General features: G+C 56.3%; 4 protein-coding genes across 4 annotated transcripts; 2 read left to right on the top strand and 2 right to left on the bottom strand.

Annotated features, from left to right (window-relative positions):
* Positions 1–447: 447 nt before the first annotated feature.
* On the top strand, positions 448–4,479 carry MONBRDRAFT_11095 (uncharacterized protein; the record flags this gene model as incomplete). Its single annotated transcript, XM_001748837.1, has 1 exon — positions 448–4,479. The coding sequence occupies one exon, from the start codon at positions 448–450 to the stop codon at positions 4,477–4,479; it is 4,032 nt and encodes a 1,343-aa protein (XP_001748889.1).
* A 37-nt stretch (positions 4,480–4,516) lies between these two features.
* Positions 4,517–9,355, bottom strand: MONBRDRAFT_33890 (uncharacterized protein; the record flags this gene model as incomplete). Its single annotated transcript, XM_001748905.1, has 17 exons — positions 4,517–4,945; positions 5,029–5,103; positions 5,193–5,297; positions 5,388–5,496; positions 5,598–5,691; positions 5,795–5,852; positions 5,955–6,017; positions 6,122–6,191; positions 6,274–6,528; positions 6,614–7,215; positions 7,702–7,887; positions 7,997–8,086; positions 8,192–8,284; positions 8,468–8,601; positions 8,699–8,803; positions 8,926–9,017; positions 9,210–9,355. The coding sequence occupies 17 exons, from the start codon at positions 9,353–9,355 to the stop codon at positions 4,652–4,654; spliced, it is 2,571 nt and encodes an 856-aa protein (XP_001748957.1). The 3' UTR covers positions 4,517–4,651.
* Positions 9,356–10,400: 1,045 nt separating this feature from the next.
* MONBRDRAFT_11097 (uncharacterized protein) lies at positions 10,401–11,420 on the top strand (the record flags this gene model as incomplete). Its single annotated transcript, XM_001748838.1, has 1 exon — positions 10,401–11,420. One exon carries the CDS (start codon positions 10,401–10,403, stop codon positions 11,418–11,420), a length of 1,020 nt encoding a protein of 339 aa, XP_001748890.1.
* A 1,332-nt stretch (positions 11,421–12,752) lies between these two features.
* Positions 12,753–16,413, bottom strand: MONBRDRAFT_11098 (uncharacterized protein; the record flags this gene model as incomplete). Its single annotated transcript, XM_001748906.1, has 6 exons — positions 12,753–12,915; positions 13,784–13,929; positions 14,001–14,372; positions 14,479–14,649; positions 14,741–15,589; positions 15,643–16,413. 6 exons carry the CDS (start codon positions 16,411–16,413, stop codon positions 12,753–12,755), a joined length of 2,472 nt encoding a protein of 823 aa, XP_001748958.1.
* Between the last annotated feature and the right edge of the window lie 283 nt (positions 16,414–16,696).

The following is a 16,696-nucleotide window of genomic DNA, read 5'->3' on the forward strand; positions in this document are numbered from 1 at the left end:
ACAAAGGTGCACTTTATGANTTACATTTGGGAAGTAAAGTGGGCATACGTATGTGTGGACCACCACGTACCAGTTGGAGCTGATCTAGCTGAGCATTTTAGTATTTTACTAAATACCTGCATGGTTGAAAGCGGTTTACTGTTGTGGTTGGGCATTAAATTACTTCTGTCTGAATCGTGGCAAAAAGTATTTTCGAAAGGATTTTCAAGCTTGGCGGCTTGGAGTTGCAGGCAATAACGATGTAAAATACTTTTAGATCCTTTTCCGTACTGTTCGCCCATTTTTTTTTTTTCATTTTTTTTTTTTTTTTTTCGTGCAGCACAGTCGTGATTTTGAGCCGAGCTTGGCGCTGACACCAGACGCATCGCCGGGGCCATGTGTGCGGGTGTGCGGCGGTGTGCGCCGGCGTGAGCACGCCTCATTCTGCTCGTTGCTTGCTGGGTGAAAATGAGTCGTGGCGACGAGGCAGCCCGGGCTCGGGACGCCCTTTTGGCCGATCTTGGGCTCGACCGAGCTGTTGCCGCTGAACTCGAGGCCCCAGACAGGCCGAGATTCAGGCCTAGGGGGGAAGCTTCCAACGCCCTCGCCGAGCTGCAAGGCCAGAACCACGCGGCACTTGCCCATTTCCCGGACACGAGGTCTGACCCAGTCTGGGCCAGCGCGAGCGACACCCAATGGCGTTTGCATGTGGATCATCTACTGCACAGCCTCAATGCAAGGCCCGCTACTGACCGCATCAACCTGATCACACCACTTTCCTGTGACACTAAACACCTCTGGTCCGCCCTTGCCGCTGCCGTGCGTTTACATCCCGTTGTGGCTCTTGAAATCCCTGCAGATCAACCCGTGACGAGTCAAATCCTTTGGCTCAAGCTCTGCCTGCGCCGCTGGCGCCGCTTCCACGCTGAAGCCCTCGCCCGTCATGCCCTTGCCATAGCACAAGCCAATCGGTTTGCCGTGTTTCAATCCATCGACGCGGCTTGGGCTCAATGGAAGGCTGCCTTTTTCCGTAAAACCTTTCCTGCTGATGCCCTCTGCCGCCACCACCTGCTTCGCTGCCACTGGGACCAATGGCGCAAAGCCACAGCAGATCTCCGGCGCGCTCGCTGCCAGCTCCATCGACGTACACTCCACCAGACTCTCACCAAGTGGAGGCGCTTTTCTGCTGCTGCCCACGCCCGCACCGTTGAGTCCCAGCGCTGGAGCGATGCCCGGAGTCAAACCCAAGCCCTTCATCGCTGGTCCCACGCTTGGTTGGCTGCCCTTGAGCGCGAGCGGCAAGCCCATCACCAATGGGCTCGAAATCGCCTTCGGCGCTGGTACCGTCGTTGGGCTCGCCGCTGTGCCTTGGACCGTGCGGCTCAGCAGTACTCCCACCGGCTCTTGCACCGCGCCTGGTTTGCGTGGTACCACCGTCTCATCCACCATCAGCACACACTTGCCCAGGCTATATTATGGCACGGTCACACGCACCCGCGTCAGCGGCGCGCGATTTGCTGGGCTCATTGGCGCGCTCTCCTCGACCACCATTGCCAACGCCAAAGCCGCGCCCGAGTTTGGAATCTTCAGCGTCCCTGGCACCGCTGGCGCGCGCTAACCATGTACCACACAGCTCGTATCGAGCCCCTTCGAGCTCGTGCAAAGCAAATGCATTCGCAAGGCCTCTTGCACCGCAGCTTGCAAGCCTGGTCAGCTGTCACGCAGCTCGCTCGCCTCTATCACGCCGTGCATCATCGACATGAGCAAGGTCTTTGTATTGCAGCCTGGTCACGTTGGCGCCGGGCCTGGCACGAGCGCCAAGGGCTCCATGCTCGCATGGACCGAGCCAATGCCCTGGCACGTTGGGTGGCACAACGCTGGACGGCACACGTGCTGCGCCGCCGCCGTCGCCGCCAAGCCTGGCGCTCCTGGGTTCAAGCCGTGCAGTTGAAAGCTCGCCCCATTCGCTGGCGCCTTTTCAAGGAGCTTCTTCTGCTAGAGCGACTCCGCTTGCAGGCCCTGACGGCGCAGGCGGCTGCTCGCCATGTTGTGACCACGCCTGCCCCCATTCATGCTCATGCAGCTCTGCGCCGCACCTGGCACACCTGGCGCCAACAGCTGCTCAAGTCTCGTCAACGTCAACACCAGCTTCAAGAAGCTGAACACCTGCGGGTGCACCAAGGGCTCGCGTGGTCTTGGCAGCGCTGGCGGCTAGTTCACAATCGCCGACAACAGCTGCTTCTGCTGGAATCACACGTGCGCGTGCAGCGACAGCAGCACTGCCTGCGTACAGCCCTGCATCACATGCTAGCCTGGCGGTGCCACCTCCTGCAGCAATCGGCGCAGCTACAGGACTATCGTGCTCGTGGGCGTCTTGCGCACAGCTGGCAATGGTGGCGCTCTTGGATGGCCCTGAACCGCGCCGCTCGCCACCACGACTACCACAGGCGGCAACAAAAGGTTTGGCGCTACTGGCGCCACATTTATCAGCAGCGTTTGGACGCCCGACACGCTCTCACTTGGCACTTGCACGACACGCTTCGTCGCTGGCGGACCGTCACGCGTGGTCGCCAGCAGCAGCGCATCAAATATTATCGCTTGCTCCATCGAGCTTGGCATGCATGGTATTCCGCTTGGCAGGCCCGTGGGGTGCAACTTCAGCGACGCCAGCTCCTCACCGGTGCCGCCTGGTCACTGTGGCGCGCTCGCTGGCACCACCGCCAGGCTTCTTCAGCCCGCGCCCATGATCATGCCCTGGTCCTCGAAGCACACTTGGTTCAGAGACGGGCTTGGCGCTGCTGGATTCAGCAACACTGGCTGAGATATGCCACACGACGACGCGCCTACGCCCTCATGCATTGGGCCTGGCGACAATGGGCCTATGCTGTGCAGGCGCAGGTGGAGTCTGCAGCAAGCGCTCAGCAGGCTGCCAGAATGGCGTTGGCGCAGCGGGCGTGGCGGGCGTGGCACGATGCTTTGCGTGATCGCGCGTACGCTGACCACTGGCGGCAGCATCGCGCTTGGTTGCGTTGGCAAAGTGCTTGGCGCTCCAATCGTCAGAACAATGAGCGGGCAAGGCTGCAGATGGAGATGTTCATCCTCCACTCGACTTTTACCAGATGGCACTGCAATCTCAAGCGGCTTCGCGCCCAGCAACTTGCTCACGTTCACGCTGCTCAACATCAACGAATGCATCACTTGATCCGCCACACTTGGTTGCGATGGCGACATGTCCACCTCCGCCGACAACAGCACGATGCCACAAGGCTTGGTCTAATGCAAGCAAGGCAGACGAGGTGTCTGAGGGCACGGGCTTTGAAATGTTGGCGTTTCAACGCGCGCGCGCGACCTGGGCTTCGACTTGTGGAACAGCGCCGGGCGCGGCGGCACTTGCAGCATTGGCGCCACTTGCTGCGCCACTTTCTTTACCAAGCCCAGTTGGCTCTTCACCAGCAAAATAAGATGGTGTACATGCACGCCTGGCAACGCTGGAGGCTGGTGTGGCGTACGACAAGCCAGCGCCACCATCACGATGCTCAACTGGCAACCCAGACCCGGGCTGCTTGGCTAAGCCGGCATGCGCTGACGACCCTGATGTGCCAGTGGCGGTATCATGAACAGCGCTTGGCGCTCGTGCAGCATCAGCTTACTTGTGGGACAGCATGGCGACGATGGCAGCGTATGTTGCACCGTCATCGCATTCAGAAGGCTAGTGCTGATCGAGCTGCTGCACGGCAGTGCTTGCGACGTGCCCTGCATACTTGGGTCAAGCAACAGTCTCGCCAACTGATGCGCGTGCAGGAGGCCATCGAACACCGCCATCGCGTACTGCGGGGTCACAGCGTGCAAGCCTGGCGCCGATACTTTCACGAATTGTCGGTGGCCCGTTGCTTGGAAAAGTTGCAAGCATGGCGTCGCTTTCGCCGTCAATTTGCAAAGCAGCAAGATCAATCCCGTCAGCTGGCAGCGCTCGCGACGCAGTGGCTGGCCCACCAGGATCGACAAAGGTGCTTGTTTGCTTGGCTGCACTGGCGCCAGAGGTGGCAACTTGTTCTACAGGCCTCGGACGATAAGACTGAGGTCCGGCCTGCACTTTCAGGCACATGGGACCACGTCACGCTTCGCGACAATGGACCAGTCGCGGATATTGGCCGAGACGCTCTGCCTCGTGCCGAACCAGGGACATGGGAGCTCCCGGCTTCTACCGCCGCCTGGGCTTTACCATCGAACCTGGGTCGTGTCGATGAGGAGGATAGCTGGTTGCGGCAGAGTATGCGCAGCTGGGCCAGTACGGGTCTGCCCGCGGATAAGGTGCGCAGTCTTCATCAGTTTTACCTCGTGTTGAGGCTCAAGCGCAATGCGGTGATCCTTCGGAGGTGCTGGCAGCGATGGCGTACGCTGCGTTTGGTTCGGCTGCATGCTCGGCTTCAACCCTTTGTTTTACAGGAGCTGGCCTCATCGGGCCAGTCAGTGCACGCCTTGAGAGCTTCATCGAGTTAACATCTTGTTGAGGATGCATGATTGAGAGTGAAAATGTAGGGAGTAGCTGATCAATTCGAAACTTTGAAAACTTTTAATTGACTGAAACAATGCGCGCCGTGGATAGCAACAGCGACTATCTGGAAACCCGAGGCTTCACGATGGGAAGGGATGATGCAATCGGGCAAAGCAATTATGTTTCTTTGTACTTGTCACTGCTAAAAAGGGAAGAGCTTGACGGGATGGGTGCCTCAGTGGCCATGGGCTGTTGGGCGTGTGTTTGGAGCCGATTTGCTCGAATGCCAGCGCCTGGACCATGGCTGTGCCCGTGGCCATGGTCATGGTCATGGGCGTGGTCGTGTTCGCATGTATGACCATGGCCATGGCCGTGACTGGGCGCGTCGGCTTCGTCCTGTTGAGCCTGCTGGAAAAACTGTTTTGCCTGAATAGGGTCCCGAATCAAATTCATGGCTTGATTGAGGATCGCCTGTTGGTGAAAGAGCATGTGGCGTGGGTGAGAAGACACGGGGCAGGGCGAAAGGGGAGGGCAAAATGGGGTGAAGTGGGAACCTGTTCATCGAGACCAGCTTGCTGTATCTGCTGGCGTGCAAAGGCCAGCTTGCGCATGGCACGAGCCAACGTGTCCTGTGCATAAGAAGCGTGGTGACGGATCAGAAATGGGGAAAGGTACACATGCCTGAAGCAAGCCACTTCGACGACGACGTGTGGCACACCTCTGCGCTCAGTTCATCCGCTTGGGTTTGGCGGCGATGCTCAGCAACGCATTCATCTAGGGTTTGGCTTTTCTGCGGGTCCTCCAGAATTTCTTTGATCTCTGGCTGCCGGACAACGGCGAGTTAGTATACGCCCGTGACGCCCGTGGAGTCTATAAAAACAATGGTTGAAGATGTGACTGGCAAGAGACAAACCATGATGCCGAAAACTAGGTCTTGTTGCTGCTTGATGCTGTGATACACTTGCATGCGCTTGTCAAATTCTTCGGGAGAGAGCTCAGCTCGATCAAGGGCCAGCGATTCACTGCACAAGCACAAGCACAAGCACAAGCACAAGCAGGCAGGGTCAGCGCTTGGGGCCGGGCATGACAGGAACTGCAAGAGATGAAAGAGGATGGTACGCACAGCTCCATGGATTCTTGAAAGGCGAGTAAGACCGACTGGCTGTCTTTGAAGCGGCGGCGGGCCTTTTTAAGCTGGCGAATGCCAAAGTCGGGATCTGCATCAAATCATGGAGCAATTTCGCGTACAGCAATCAAGGAGCGATTCGGGTGAAGAAGAGAGGCTGTTGCATGGCTGAAGCAAGGGGACGATGCACGCACCAATTCCATCGTCTTGGAAAATGTCGCGACGCACGTTTTCAGCCTCATCAGCGATATCCTAAGAGTGCGCCACGGCCAGGGGAGTGGCATGCTTTGTGAGATAACGCAGAAGAATTGCGACAAATGGTGGATGCAAAAAGGAGAAGTGCATGGGCCGTACGCGCTGCGGATCTTGATAGGCGGCTTTGAGGCGGGCAATGGTATCGGGGGTATTGATGGCCGTCTTGATATGCACGCAAATCGATCGGGCCGGAAGTGAGGGGGGCAACCTGGCGGCGATGATGTGGCCCAGTGCGGCCTGGATGGTACGAGAGGGACAAGACCTACTTTAAAGTGCTCGAGGTGTTGAAGCAGTTGGTCCATGGTGAGGAGACCGTCATTTTGCAGCTCTCCGGGACTACCAAGCGCACAGGAGTGGCAAGCAAGGAGGGGTGAGCAAGGGCAGTTTGGACTGCACGGCGGGCCTGCGGGTGGCGCACCGAAGATGGGCTTGTGGCTGCGGCTGCTCGGCCGTGAGAATGGGGCTCTGCACCCCCATGCCCTGCAGTGCCGTTGTGACGCTCGCAACCGAGGCACCCTCGCTCCGATGCTGCGCCGTCGATGCCGTGTCCGTCCCTGTTGCTGCTGACAAGGCCGACTCGTCTCGCTCATCATCCGCCGTAATGGCTTTGGCCTCGACCGACCGTTCCTGCGGATGGCCCTTCAGGCCCATGGCCGCCGCCACCCACTCCATCCTTCCGTTTCAACACCACACGCACCCACACGGCGGTACCACGACCTCTGGCTCCGTCGCCGACACACACACTCACACACACTCACGCAAACACGAAAAAGCACACACACGTAAACTTTAAACGAAAGAGAGAGAGAGAGAGAGAGTTTGAGAGAGAGAGTTTGAGAGAGAGAGTTTGAGAGTTTGAGAGAGAGAGTTTGAGAGAGAGAGAGAGAGAGAGTTTGAGAGAGAGAGAGAGACAGAGACAGAGAGAGAGACAGAGACAGAGAGAGACAGAGGGAGAGAGAGAGAGAGAGAGAGACAGAGAGACAGAGAGACAGAGAGACAGAGAGACAGAGAGACAGAGAGAGGGAGGGACAGTGAGAGACAGAGACAGAGAGACAGAGAGACAGAGAGACAGAGAGACAGAGAGACAGAGAGACAGAGAGACAGAGAGAGGGAGGGACAGTGAGAGACAGAGACAGAGAGACAGAGAGAGAGAGAGACAGAGAGAGACAGAGACATAGAGACAGAGAGACAGAGAGAGAGAGACAGAGAGACAGAGAGACAGAGAGACAGAGACAGAGAGAGACAGAGAGAGACAGAGACAGAGACAGAGAGAGAGAGAGAGAGAGAGAGAGAGAGAGTGTGTGTGTGTGTGTGCGCGAGCAATGAGAGAGATGTCAGGCGGTTCGGTCGTCGGGTGGTGCTATGGTGTTCCATAGGCAGGAGGAGAGAGAGAGAAGGAGTGAGAGACAGCAGCACACACTCGTTCTATGAATCGGAGAAATCTTCATCGGGCGTGAGGATGATGTGCTCTGCTCAACAGGGGAAAGGATAAAAGAAGAGTGTCTGTGTCAATTCGAAGGAGCGATCGCCAACGCAATGCGCGTCAATTGAAAGGCAGCGATCTCAAGAACTTGGATCGAATATGATGCCCTTTGGTTTCAAACATGGTCTCGCGCCTCTGAGCGCGCAAGCAACGAACAGGGCTTGGGGCTTTGATTCATTTAAGCGCGCGCCATGAGCCAACTGATCATGTCATCGCGAACCTACACCAACAGCAGTTCACCAGACCCGAAGTGAGTCGCTGGATGTGAGGCGAGAAACACTGAGAAGGAGAGAGAGAGAGAGAGAATTTGGGTCGCCATTGGGTCGCCTTTGGTCAAGCAAGCGTGTTTGCTCTGGGACGTACGCGCTCGGCACCGCCGTCTGGCTCGGCAAGCAACGCATGCCAAAACCCTTCATAAATGATTATGTCCTTGTCCTTGGAAATGGCCTTCTCGTGCAGCTCCCGACTGGCTTGCACCGATGTCACCTTGTCGGCATCGCCATGCTGACACAAAAAGGGTAGATCGTACTTGTCCAGCAGCGATTGGACCTAGACATGTCAAAAACAAAATCAATGCCAGCGAACACACGCAGTTCCTGCGCCCCCCTCCCTTTCCCTTAAGATCCTGTCCAGGCAGAGAACATGAGAACGCGCATACGTCGAGAACGGCATCGCGCATTTGCCAGGCCGTCATCAGGCGAGGGCGTCCGTGGTACACCATGGGATCGGCTGCAGCACGCTCTCGCTCCTACTTGAACGTGGCATGGAGACGCGCAGGATCAAAGTCGGGCGTTGCAAGGCATGGTATGGACTTGGCGGACATGCGTGGTGCCTTTTGCAAACGGCAGCGCACCTTGGGGTCCTTAAAGCCAAGGTGGTTGGTGCTGGGCACGGGAGCCAGGGGCAGCGTGGGAAACATCCACACAATGTAGTCACCCAACGCAATCTGGCCCCACAAATACCAAATAGGATCCGCATGATAGCGTAGAGGCATCGGACACCCATGAGAAAAACGAGAGACCGAGATGGAAACAACCGGAGCGTCAAAAAGGTAAACGACGGGAAGTCGGCTGGACAAAACCATCCGTCATGGACCGGCAAGGGTCACACTCAGTAGGTTGAAACGTACCACCCAGTCCGGAGGCAACATTTCAGGGGCGATGCGGCACATGGGGCATTGCACGACCACGCCCTTGACAATCTTGTGCAACGGCTGTCCGGGCGCCGTAGCCAAGAGAGTAAATGCACCCCCCATGCTCTGGCCTACAACAACGACAACGCCGGCGGCGATAATACAGCGGTGTCGAGTGAGCTGGTGCTGGTCGGTAGTACCCGGGGTTGAATCACGACCATTACGCACCAACAAGGAACATGGGAACATCGGGAAATTCTTGATGGATGGACATGCCATACTCGCCCACTTCAGCGACCAGCTGCTTATAGTCTGGGATATAGGCGCGGAGACCTAGGAGGCAAGGGCCAAAAGGGCGATGAGATGCCCAACCAGGGCTGACCACTGATGTTAATTTCTCCTCGAGCTCGCGCGTCGCCAAAACATGACACATGTGCGTGCGCGCCAAATCAGACCTTCGCTGTGGCCATGACCGGCGTGTGAGATGCCACAAACCATGGCTCCCCGGGATGTCAAATTCTCCACACCAATGCGTTCCATCACACCACTGTCGCCCGCAAGAAAGGTGGTCGCACAGAGACATTTGGGGGGCGCGAAAGCGAGCAAAATATGAGCCCTGCCCACCTCAGAGGCTCTGGCAACGGCAGCTGCGGGCAGCTGTGGCAGCCAAGACTTGAGGAACAAAGTCGGAAGCATCACAGCACACACACACACACACACACAGAGAGCACAGGCTTACTCAATATAATGACCATAGCCATGCACCATGAAGACAATCATTCTGGGCACCGGCGTGTCGGGCATGTACCGCACATCGTGCAACTTGACGCCCCGCTCCGTCACAAAGTATCGGCGATCCGCCTCGGCTGCTTGATCCGCACTCATCCTGGCTCGCACAAGAACACCTTCACCACCACCACCACCAGCACGCACCCTCTCACCCACCCAATACGTCTCTATCCAATCCCCACGCAGGCAAAGATGCGGCAAGCACACGGGCAAGAAGAAGCCCTGCGATCACGGTCTCGGGCACCAGCAGAAGCAGAGCGACGTCGCACGCGCCACTGACTGACACTTCAAGAAAAAATAAAATAAAAAATAAAAAATTGAAAAATAATTGTGTTTGTCATTGTCTCTGACAATGGTGATAGAGGGGATGTAATCTCTTCGAAGAGCCAACGAACTTTCTATATCTCTTGATACTGCATGCTTTTATCGTTGGTATTTGCATGTCTGAGTGTCTTGTCTCTGGATTCGACAGGATTGGGTTCACAACCTCTGAAACGGGCTTGAAAAAGCGATTCGTGTCTGCAACGGACAGCTCCGGCAGCGGGCTGCTCTTCCTCCTCCCTAGGTACTCCTCTGCCATCGCGAAGCGAGCTTTGGTTGGACAAGTCAACACCGGGCGCAGGCTTTGTGAGGTGGTGGGTGCTGAAAACATTGACCTTCAAAAGCCCTCTCTGCGCACAGACGACGTCGTGGGAGGATGCGAAGCGCGGGCGCTCAGCAATGTCGGGCTGGGCCCCTCCTGTGGCGGCTGGCGATGGCAACGGTTGTGGTGATGGTGCCTATCAACGCCATCAATGACACCCTTGGCAATGACGTTCCAGCCGAAACAAATCAGTTGGGCCTTGAAAATCAGACCATGCCGATCTTTGCGGGGCTTGACTTTGCCTGGCAGCGTCGAGTTTTAGGTACGCGAATGGGGTCTTGAGGCGCACCAGTGTCATGAGGCTTACCAGTGTCATGAGGCTTAGGGTGTTGCTTTCGACTGTAGATGCGTTTGAGACGCCTCATCGCCTGGGTACCTTTGGGAGCCGGTGGGACGCTCCGGCCCAGCATGCCCTCATGTCTTTTACGCCGGGAGTGAATGGCGACTTTGCCTTTCCCGCGACCTTTTTTCATCGAGCCATGGGCAACCTGTACGCCAATGCCGCCACTACTGGTGCTCTTGCTGGTTCTGGTCGTCGGCCCCGTGTACGTTGCCAGACTGTGCGTATCATGCCTCACGTGCCCATGGCCTGCTTTGCGCAGAAGTGCTTTGCAGCGGCTCAACGTAAGCGCACAGGGAACAGACCGGCTCAACACCAGCCACCCCGAAGCCCCTAGTGCCCGCGTGCAGCTGATTGTGCCGCTCGCAGATGACCTTCAAGATGCCGGCGCAGCCCACTATGTTCTCAACGGCTTCAATTTGTCCATGCATTGCAACGCATCTTGTGGGCCCTGTAATTCCAACGGTGATTGGATCACAGACTTTAATCTCACCCTCGGGCCTTGCCCACGAGCTTCCCTGCAAGCAAGCGCCGCTGCAGCCCCTTGGTGTGCCCACCTCGCAGTGACGCGCGGCTGGACACCCTCTCATGGGGGAGGCAAGGCTCTAAATGACTGCATGGACTATCGATGCACGGTGGACGTCCTGCGCCTGCCGCCTGCGCTCATAGTGGCCAGCGTGTCGGCCCAACGTCAACGTTCCCTGTTTGCGCCCATTAACGTGACAACGCATTCTGTCCCCCTTGTGCCCGGCCTCTGCGCTCCCGACCCCTGCCCCACTGCATTCCGGTCGCTTACTTGGCAGCTGACTAGCAATCAGTACCCCAATCGTGGCCGTTATCTTGAGCGCTTGGTCTTTGCTGTCGCACCCGTCGAAGCTGCGCCCACCCCCAACACAAGCCTGCACGTATTGGCCGGTCTCACCAGCCCTGCGCTGACCACCTATCCCAGCAACTACACCATGACATACACCATCGACGTCCTGCAGCTCGGCGCGCAGCCCGTGCCAAACTCGATCGCACCGCCCCTGGCTGCCACCTGGGTCGTCAATGGCACCGTCTGCAAAAATGACCCTCTCTCGGGATTTGAGTGCGCAGCGCATGGACTCTCCCCACAATTGAACACCATGGTTCCTCTTCCGTCGAGCGATCAGCATGGCCTGTTTGCATGGGCTCTTTAGCCGTGCTTTGTTGGGTCATGAGTAGAAGACCTTGTGCTTGATTTGTTTTTTATTTTTTCGTGTGTTGGGTGTCTCGAATGGTCTTTATAAGTGAATGTAATCGATGGAATGGTTAGGCAAGCGCGAGGCCGCCCGGTCGCCTCGGTTTACCCCCTCTCATCCAGTCGAATTGCGATGGTGACATGAGGTGGTCACCCTCCTTGGATACCTCCGCTTTCCTTTTTGGACCTGGAAAGAATGATTGGAGAGAGCCGGTCAAGAAATTGCTCAGCGTCAGAGCCAGAGTCAGAGCGAGAGCGAGAGCGAGAGAAGAAGAGGTAGAATGGGGAGATGGAGAGGAGAGGAGGGAGTTAATGGAGATATTCAGAGTCAGAGACAGAGCGAGTTGAATGGAGAGAAGACAGAAAGAAGACGATCTCTCGAGATGAATGAAGGCAGATAGACAGAAGAACGCATGTCGATGGAGAGCATTCAGAGTCAGAGAGCGAGAGTTTAGAGTCAGAGTCAGAGAGCGAGAGTTTAGAGTCAGAGACAGAAAGCGAGAGTTCTCGCGCGCGCACACAGAAACGAAGACACACACAGGCAGCAAAAAGTTTCTCTTTCGAGTATCGTTGTTTTCGCTTTGGGCCAAAGTTGGACCTTGTGCTTGAGAATTTTTTTTTTCTTTGTGGTATTGGGGGTTTATATGCTCGAGCATTCCAAGGCCCTTGTGGGAAGCGCGAGGCCGCCCGGTCGCCTCGGTTAACCCCCTCTCATCCAGTCGAATTGCGATGGTGACATGAGGTGGCCACCCCCCTTGGATACCTCCGCTTCCTTTTTGCGATGACTTTTGGTGCATGTCACGATCTGCTGGGAAAGGGGTTGCCGGTAACGCTTGCTGACTGCTGTACGGTTGCTGCCAAAGCAAAACTGTTGATTGTGGCCACCAAAAGCTCATTGTTGTGCAGCGAAAACGATCAGCCCTGTGCATTCCCAGTAAGAACAATTATTGATTCTCGCCATCACCACAATTTTGGACAGAAGGTTTGGAAGTCGCTTGACGACTAGATTCAATATGGGCAACTCGGGAGTAATAAAATGAACAAGTCGCGATCAAGAGACGGACGTGGAAAGTTCGGAACCAATCGACATATCAACCAGTTCATCGCACAGCCCATCCACAATACGCGACTACCAAAAACTCGATCAGCCGAATTAGGATGCAAGCAGATTCCCAAATGTGTGTCAGGGCAAAAAAAAAGAGAGAACAAGTCGCGATCAAGAGACGGACATGGAGAGTTCGCATCCAAAGTGATAACCATGTACCCGCGGATCAGCTGATAGCCAAGAGCTCTAAATAGACATATAAACCCCATCCACAATGTGCGACGCGACGTTGATTCGCAAAAACTCGATCAGCCGAGTTAGGATGCAAGCAGATTCCCAAATGTGGGCATTGTCGTTGATGACCGCCTGGTGAACTTCGCCACGCGGTGCCGCGATGACCGAATCATATCTGCACGCGATAGTTCGGTCAGGTCGAAAGCCAGCCAGAGAGACTCGCGGCTCAGAGCCAACATACAACATGCCAGAGCCGAGTCTGTCCAACACACCGCTCAGGTATGCTGTTCATTCAGAGTCAGGCTCCACAGCATTTGAAAGGCCAGTTTTGGGTTTTGCGAGGAAGCGGGTCGTGTTGAGGAGGCGTTTTGAAAGAGGTTTGAGAGACGGCCTTCGGGACAGTGGTGTCTTGAGGTCAATTGAACCAGCTGCGGTCGGCTAGCATTCACAGTGACCAGACCAGATGCACCATCGAAAAGGCTGTCGAGACGCTCAGGGAAAGTGCAACCCGTGCCAGTCAGAGGTGTCTCAACAAACAAACAATAGCAATTAACAGAACAGGCTTATCAGAGAAGTCTCTAGCCAAGACATTGCAAAGTACACGAAGCACACGCGGGCAATGCGTGCCAACACCCACCCACCCCTCCCCCCCATCAACAACAACGGGGGGCAACCCAGTACGTCAAGGTGTGTACGTTAGACAGGAGATGAAGACATATCAGCTATCGGGGTTCCTGTGGGAAGACCCATGGTAGATGACGCTGATTGTGTGCAAAAGCAATGGGGTGTCCAAATGCGTGGGAGAACAGCGGACTTGACGCGAACAACTAGCAACTTGTCCAGGCTATCCTAATTGGCCGTGTAGTATACAACCAGCTCGGGATAGATTTGGGCATTCTCAAACATAATCACCTCATGAAACTGCCCAGGCGGTGTCGCGACAACTGAGTTATACCTGCAGAAGTTTAACGGTAAACGCAAGAGTCAGATCAGGAGGCGGGCAAAGACAACATGCAACAGGTGCACGATTTTGTCCGACGCACCGCTCGTTGTTGGGTGCATCGGGCTGGAGCGGTGGCGCCAGCGCCCCAGAAGGAGGTGATGGATGAGCATGGGCATGGCCCAGGAGTGCTCGCGTGATGACGAGCATCCGTTCACCGTTGGGTCCGGCATCGGCGTACTGATGACTCTGGAATCGTTTAGCACATATCCGTGAGCGCTTAGATAAACAGGCGAAATTAAAAGTCAGCGCGGCCATACCTTGCCGGGATGGTCGGCCAAGTAAACACCTAAACCAAATCGGTGGCCAGCGCTGCTGCCAGCAAAGCGATGGTCAAGGCCCAGGCGCACTATCTTGTCGCGCAACACTGTGCTGGGGGCAATACCGTGGAGCAACAGGCGCTCTTGACAGGATGCATCGCGAAGCAGAGCTGGAGATCCCGAGGGCGCATCTAATGTGGACGTTTTGAGTTGATCATAGTGCTTCTGACTTTTGATGTGATGCAACATCTCCCGTCGCTTGGCGCTGTAGCGCTCCCACAGCACGGGGTTGTGCACGCGCTCTACCCGTTGCACTGCAATATTTGCTGGTCCCCGCCCATCGGTGTTCAGCTGCTTCAGTAGCTCACTCACCTAGCCACCCAGTAGATTCTAATTAGACGATTCTTGGAAGAGCAAAGGAAAAAAAAAAAAAAAAAAAAAAAAAAAAAAAAAAAAAAAGCAATCACAAGCGACGCACCTCTGATATGAGCTCGGGAGCGTCGCGCAAGACATCAATGGCTGGCCCAAGTTGGGCGATGGCAAGCTGCTGCGAAATCTGCTTGGCGCTGAAAAGGCTTGGCCGTTGCTTTGGATCTGTTGCAAGCAAGGCTCGCGTTTCCTTGTACAAATCGCTCGTTGAATCGCACATCTGCATCAGAGACGCCAAAGTGAGTTCCAGTCACACGAGAGCCGCGGTTGGTTCTTCGTTGTGGGTCAATAGGTATCGCACTATCGCTCACCTCAGTCGCCAAGTGCGGAAAGTCGCAGTCAGACTCTCCTGCTCGTATGCTCCAGCTGCATCGATCCACAACCTCATCAACCCGTGGGTGAGCAGGTGGCACCGTTTGTGGGAACATGTAGGTGTTGTAGAGAACGCAGCCAAAGGAAAAGGCATCCTGTGCCGGGCGCGCACCCACACGACCCATTCCAAATACCACTTCAGGTGCCACATAACCTGCCGTGCCCGACGATGCAGTGGCCGTGCATGGTAGCATGGTGGCTTCGGCGGCGGCCTTGGCAATGTCAAAGTCACCCAGCCGCACAACGGGCTGATCCTCCAAGCCGTCTAACATGACATTGCTCAGCTTGACATCTCGGTGCACCAGGCCCTTGCTGTGCATAAACGACAGGGCCGTGCGCAGCTGCGTCATGAGTCCTGCTATCACGGTTGAGGTGGCCAGGTGTCGTGCCGTGCTGAGCCACTGCTGCAAATCACCCTGTGCACACCATGGCTGTACCAAGTAGGCGCTTGGGTGGCCACTGTGCACGTCCACAAGCGCGCCAAGGACCGGAATGATGTGTGGATGCTCAAGCTGGCGCATGGCGCGGAGCTCACGCAGAAACGTACGGCACTGATTTGTTTTGTGCTGTTGAGCAAATGCATACTCCTTGACGGCCAAATCTTGTTCCCCAGAATTTGATAGCGCGGCGCGGGCCTTGTACACCTTGTGATTTTGGTTGTAATGAAGATCAAGCTGGCCCAGGCTGGAAAGCGACAATGCCCGGTCCACTTCGGTCATGGCCTCCAAGATGAGGCTGGCTGGAAGGTCGGGTCCAAGCACTGTGCGGAGCCGCGCTCCCAGCGCGCTCTGGTCAGGATGCAAAAAGTGGTTGTCTGGATGTTCTTCTGCAGCTCGGCCACCTCCTCATGAATGGATCCAACTTGATCTGCGCTGCTCTGCGTGATGCCGCTTGCATACTCTTCGCACGAAGTCAGCACGGACAGCGTCTTGGCCTGCCAGTCGATCATGTCTTGCAACTGCTGCAACAGGGCTTGCACCTCGTGAAGCGCAAACGCCAGATACCAGTCTTGATGCTCATAGTCATGCTCAACTCTCCATGTTATCAGCTGCTCCAGGCCGTTCTGCTCGGGCAAGCTCAGCTTTTCGTGGGCTTGGCACAGCTCCTCCCAGGCCTCGGGCAATGCCTCGGTTGGAGGTGGTGCACTCACATCCAACCGTTGCGCACACTGCTCCAGTCTCTCCACTCGATGGTCCGTGTCGGTGGTTCCCGCTCTTGCCACAGCACGCAGAGCAGTAATCAGCTTCAGCACTAGCTGCTCGAGGTTGTTGTTGGCGTTGGTGAACAGTTCTATGCGCTTGGCTCCCACGTCGCGTAGCATGGCGACTTTGTCCAGGGCTGCACCGAGGTTGGCGGGCGGCGTTTCGGGTGCCATGGTCAGCGCGGTGGGTGGATCGGGGCACGCTGCCAGCACGGTCTGAAGCTCGAGGAGCACCGGCTGTAGCTCAAAACCAGCAGTGACACCGTGCAGCTCTTGCAGCACTGTTTCTAGGTTGTCAGTGTTGGGGTCCAATTGACCCAAGCGGTTGCTCAACGCTTCGGGCGCTGCCAGTGCCTGGTCGAGCGCGCCGAGGGCCTGGGTGGTGGTCGCCTGGAAGGCAGCCCAGTCCATGGCAGGAAGCTCTGGTGGGGCTTTGTCGATGGTCCTCTGGATGTCCGCAACCGCCGTTGCAAGATTGGGGTTTTGTTTGGCGGCACCGCTGATAAAGGCATCGAGGTGGGGGAGGGGATGGGTGGTGGTGCGCTCCGGCAAGAGGGGCCTGAGCCAAGTATCCACCGCCACAACAACAGAGGCCGTGGTCTAATGGAGGGTTGTGTGGTGCCATCGGTCGTGATTAGGTTGGATAAGGCCGTGGGGATTGGGGCAATAAATGCATTGGGAAAACAAGATTGAG

This window comes from Monosiga brevicollis, genomic scaffold, assembly GCF_000002865.3.
Source record: "Monosiga brevicollis MX1 MONBRscaffold_26 genomic scaffold, whole genome shotgun sequence".
NCBI classification, from domain to species: domain Eukaryota; class Choanoflagellata; order Craspedida; family Salpingoecidae; genus Monosiga; species Monosiga brevicollis.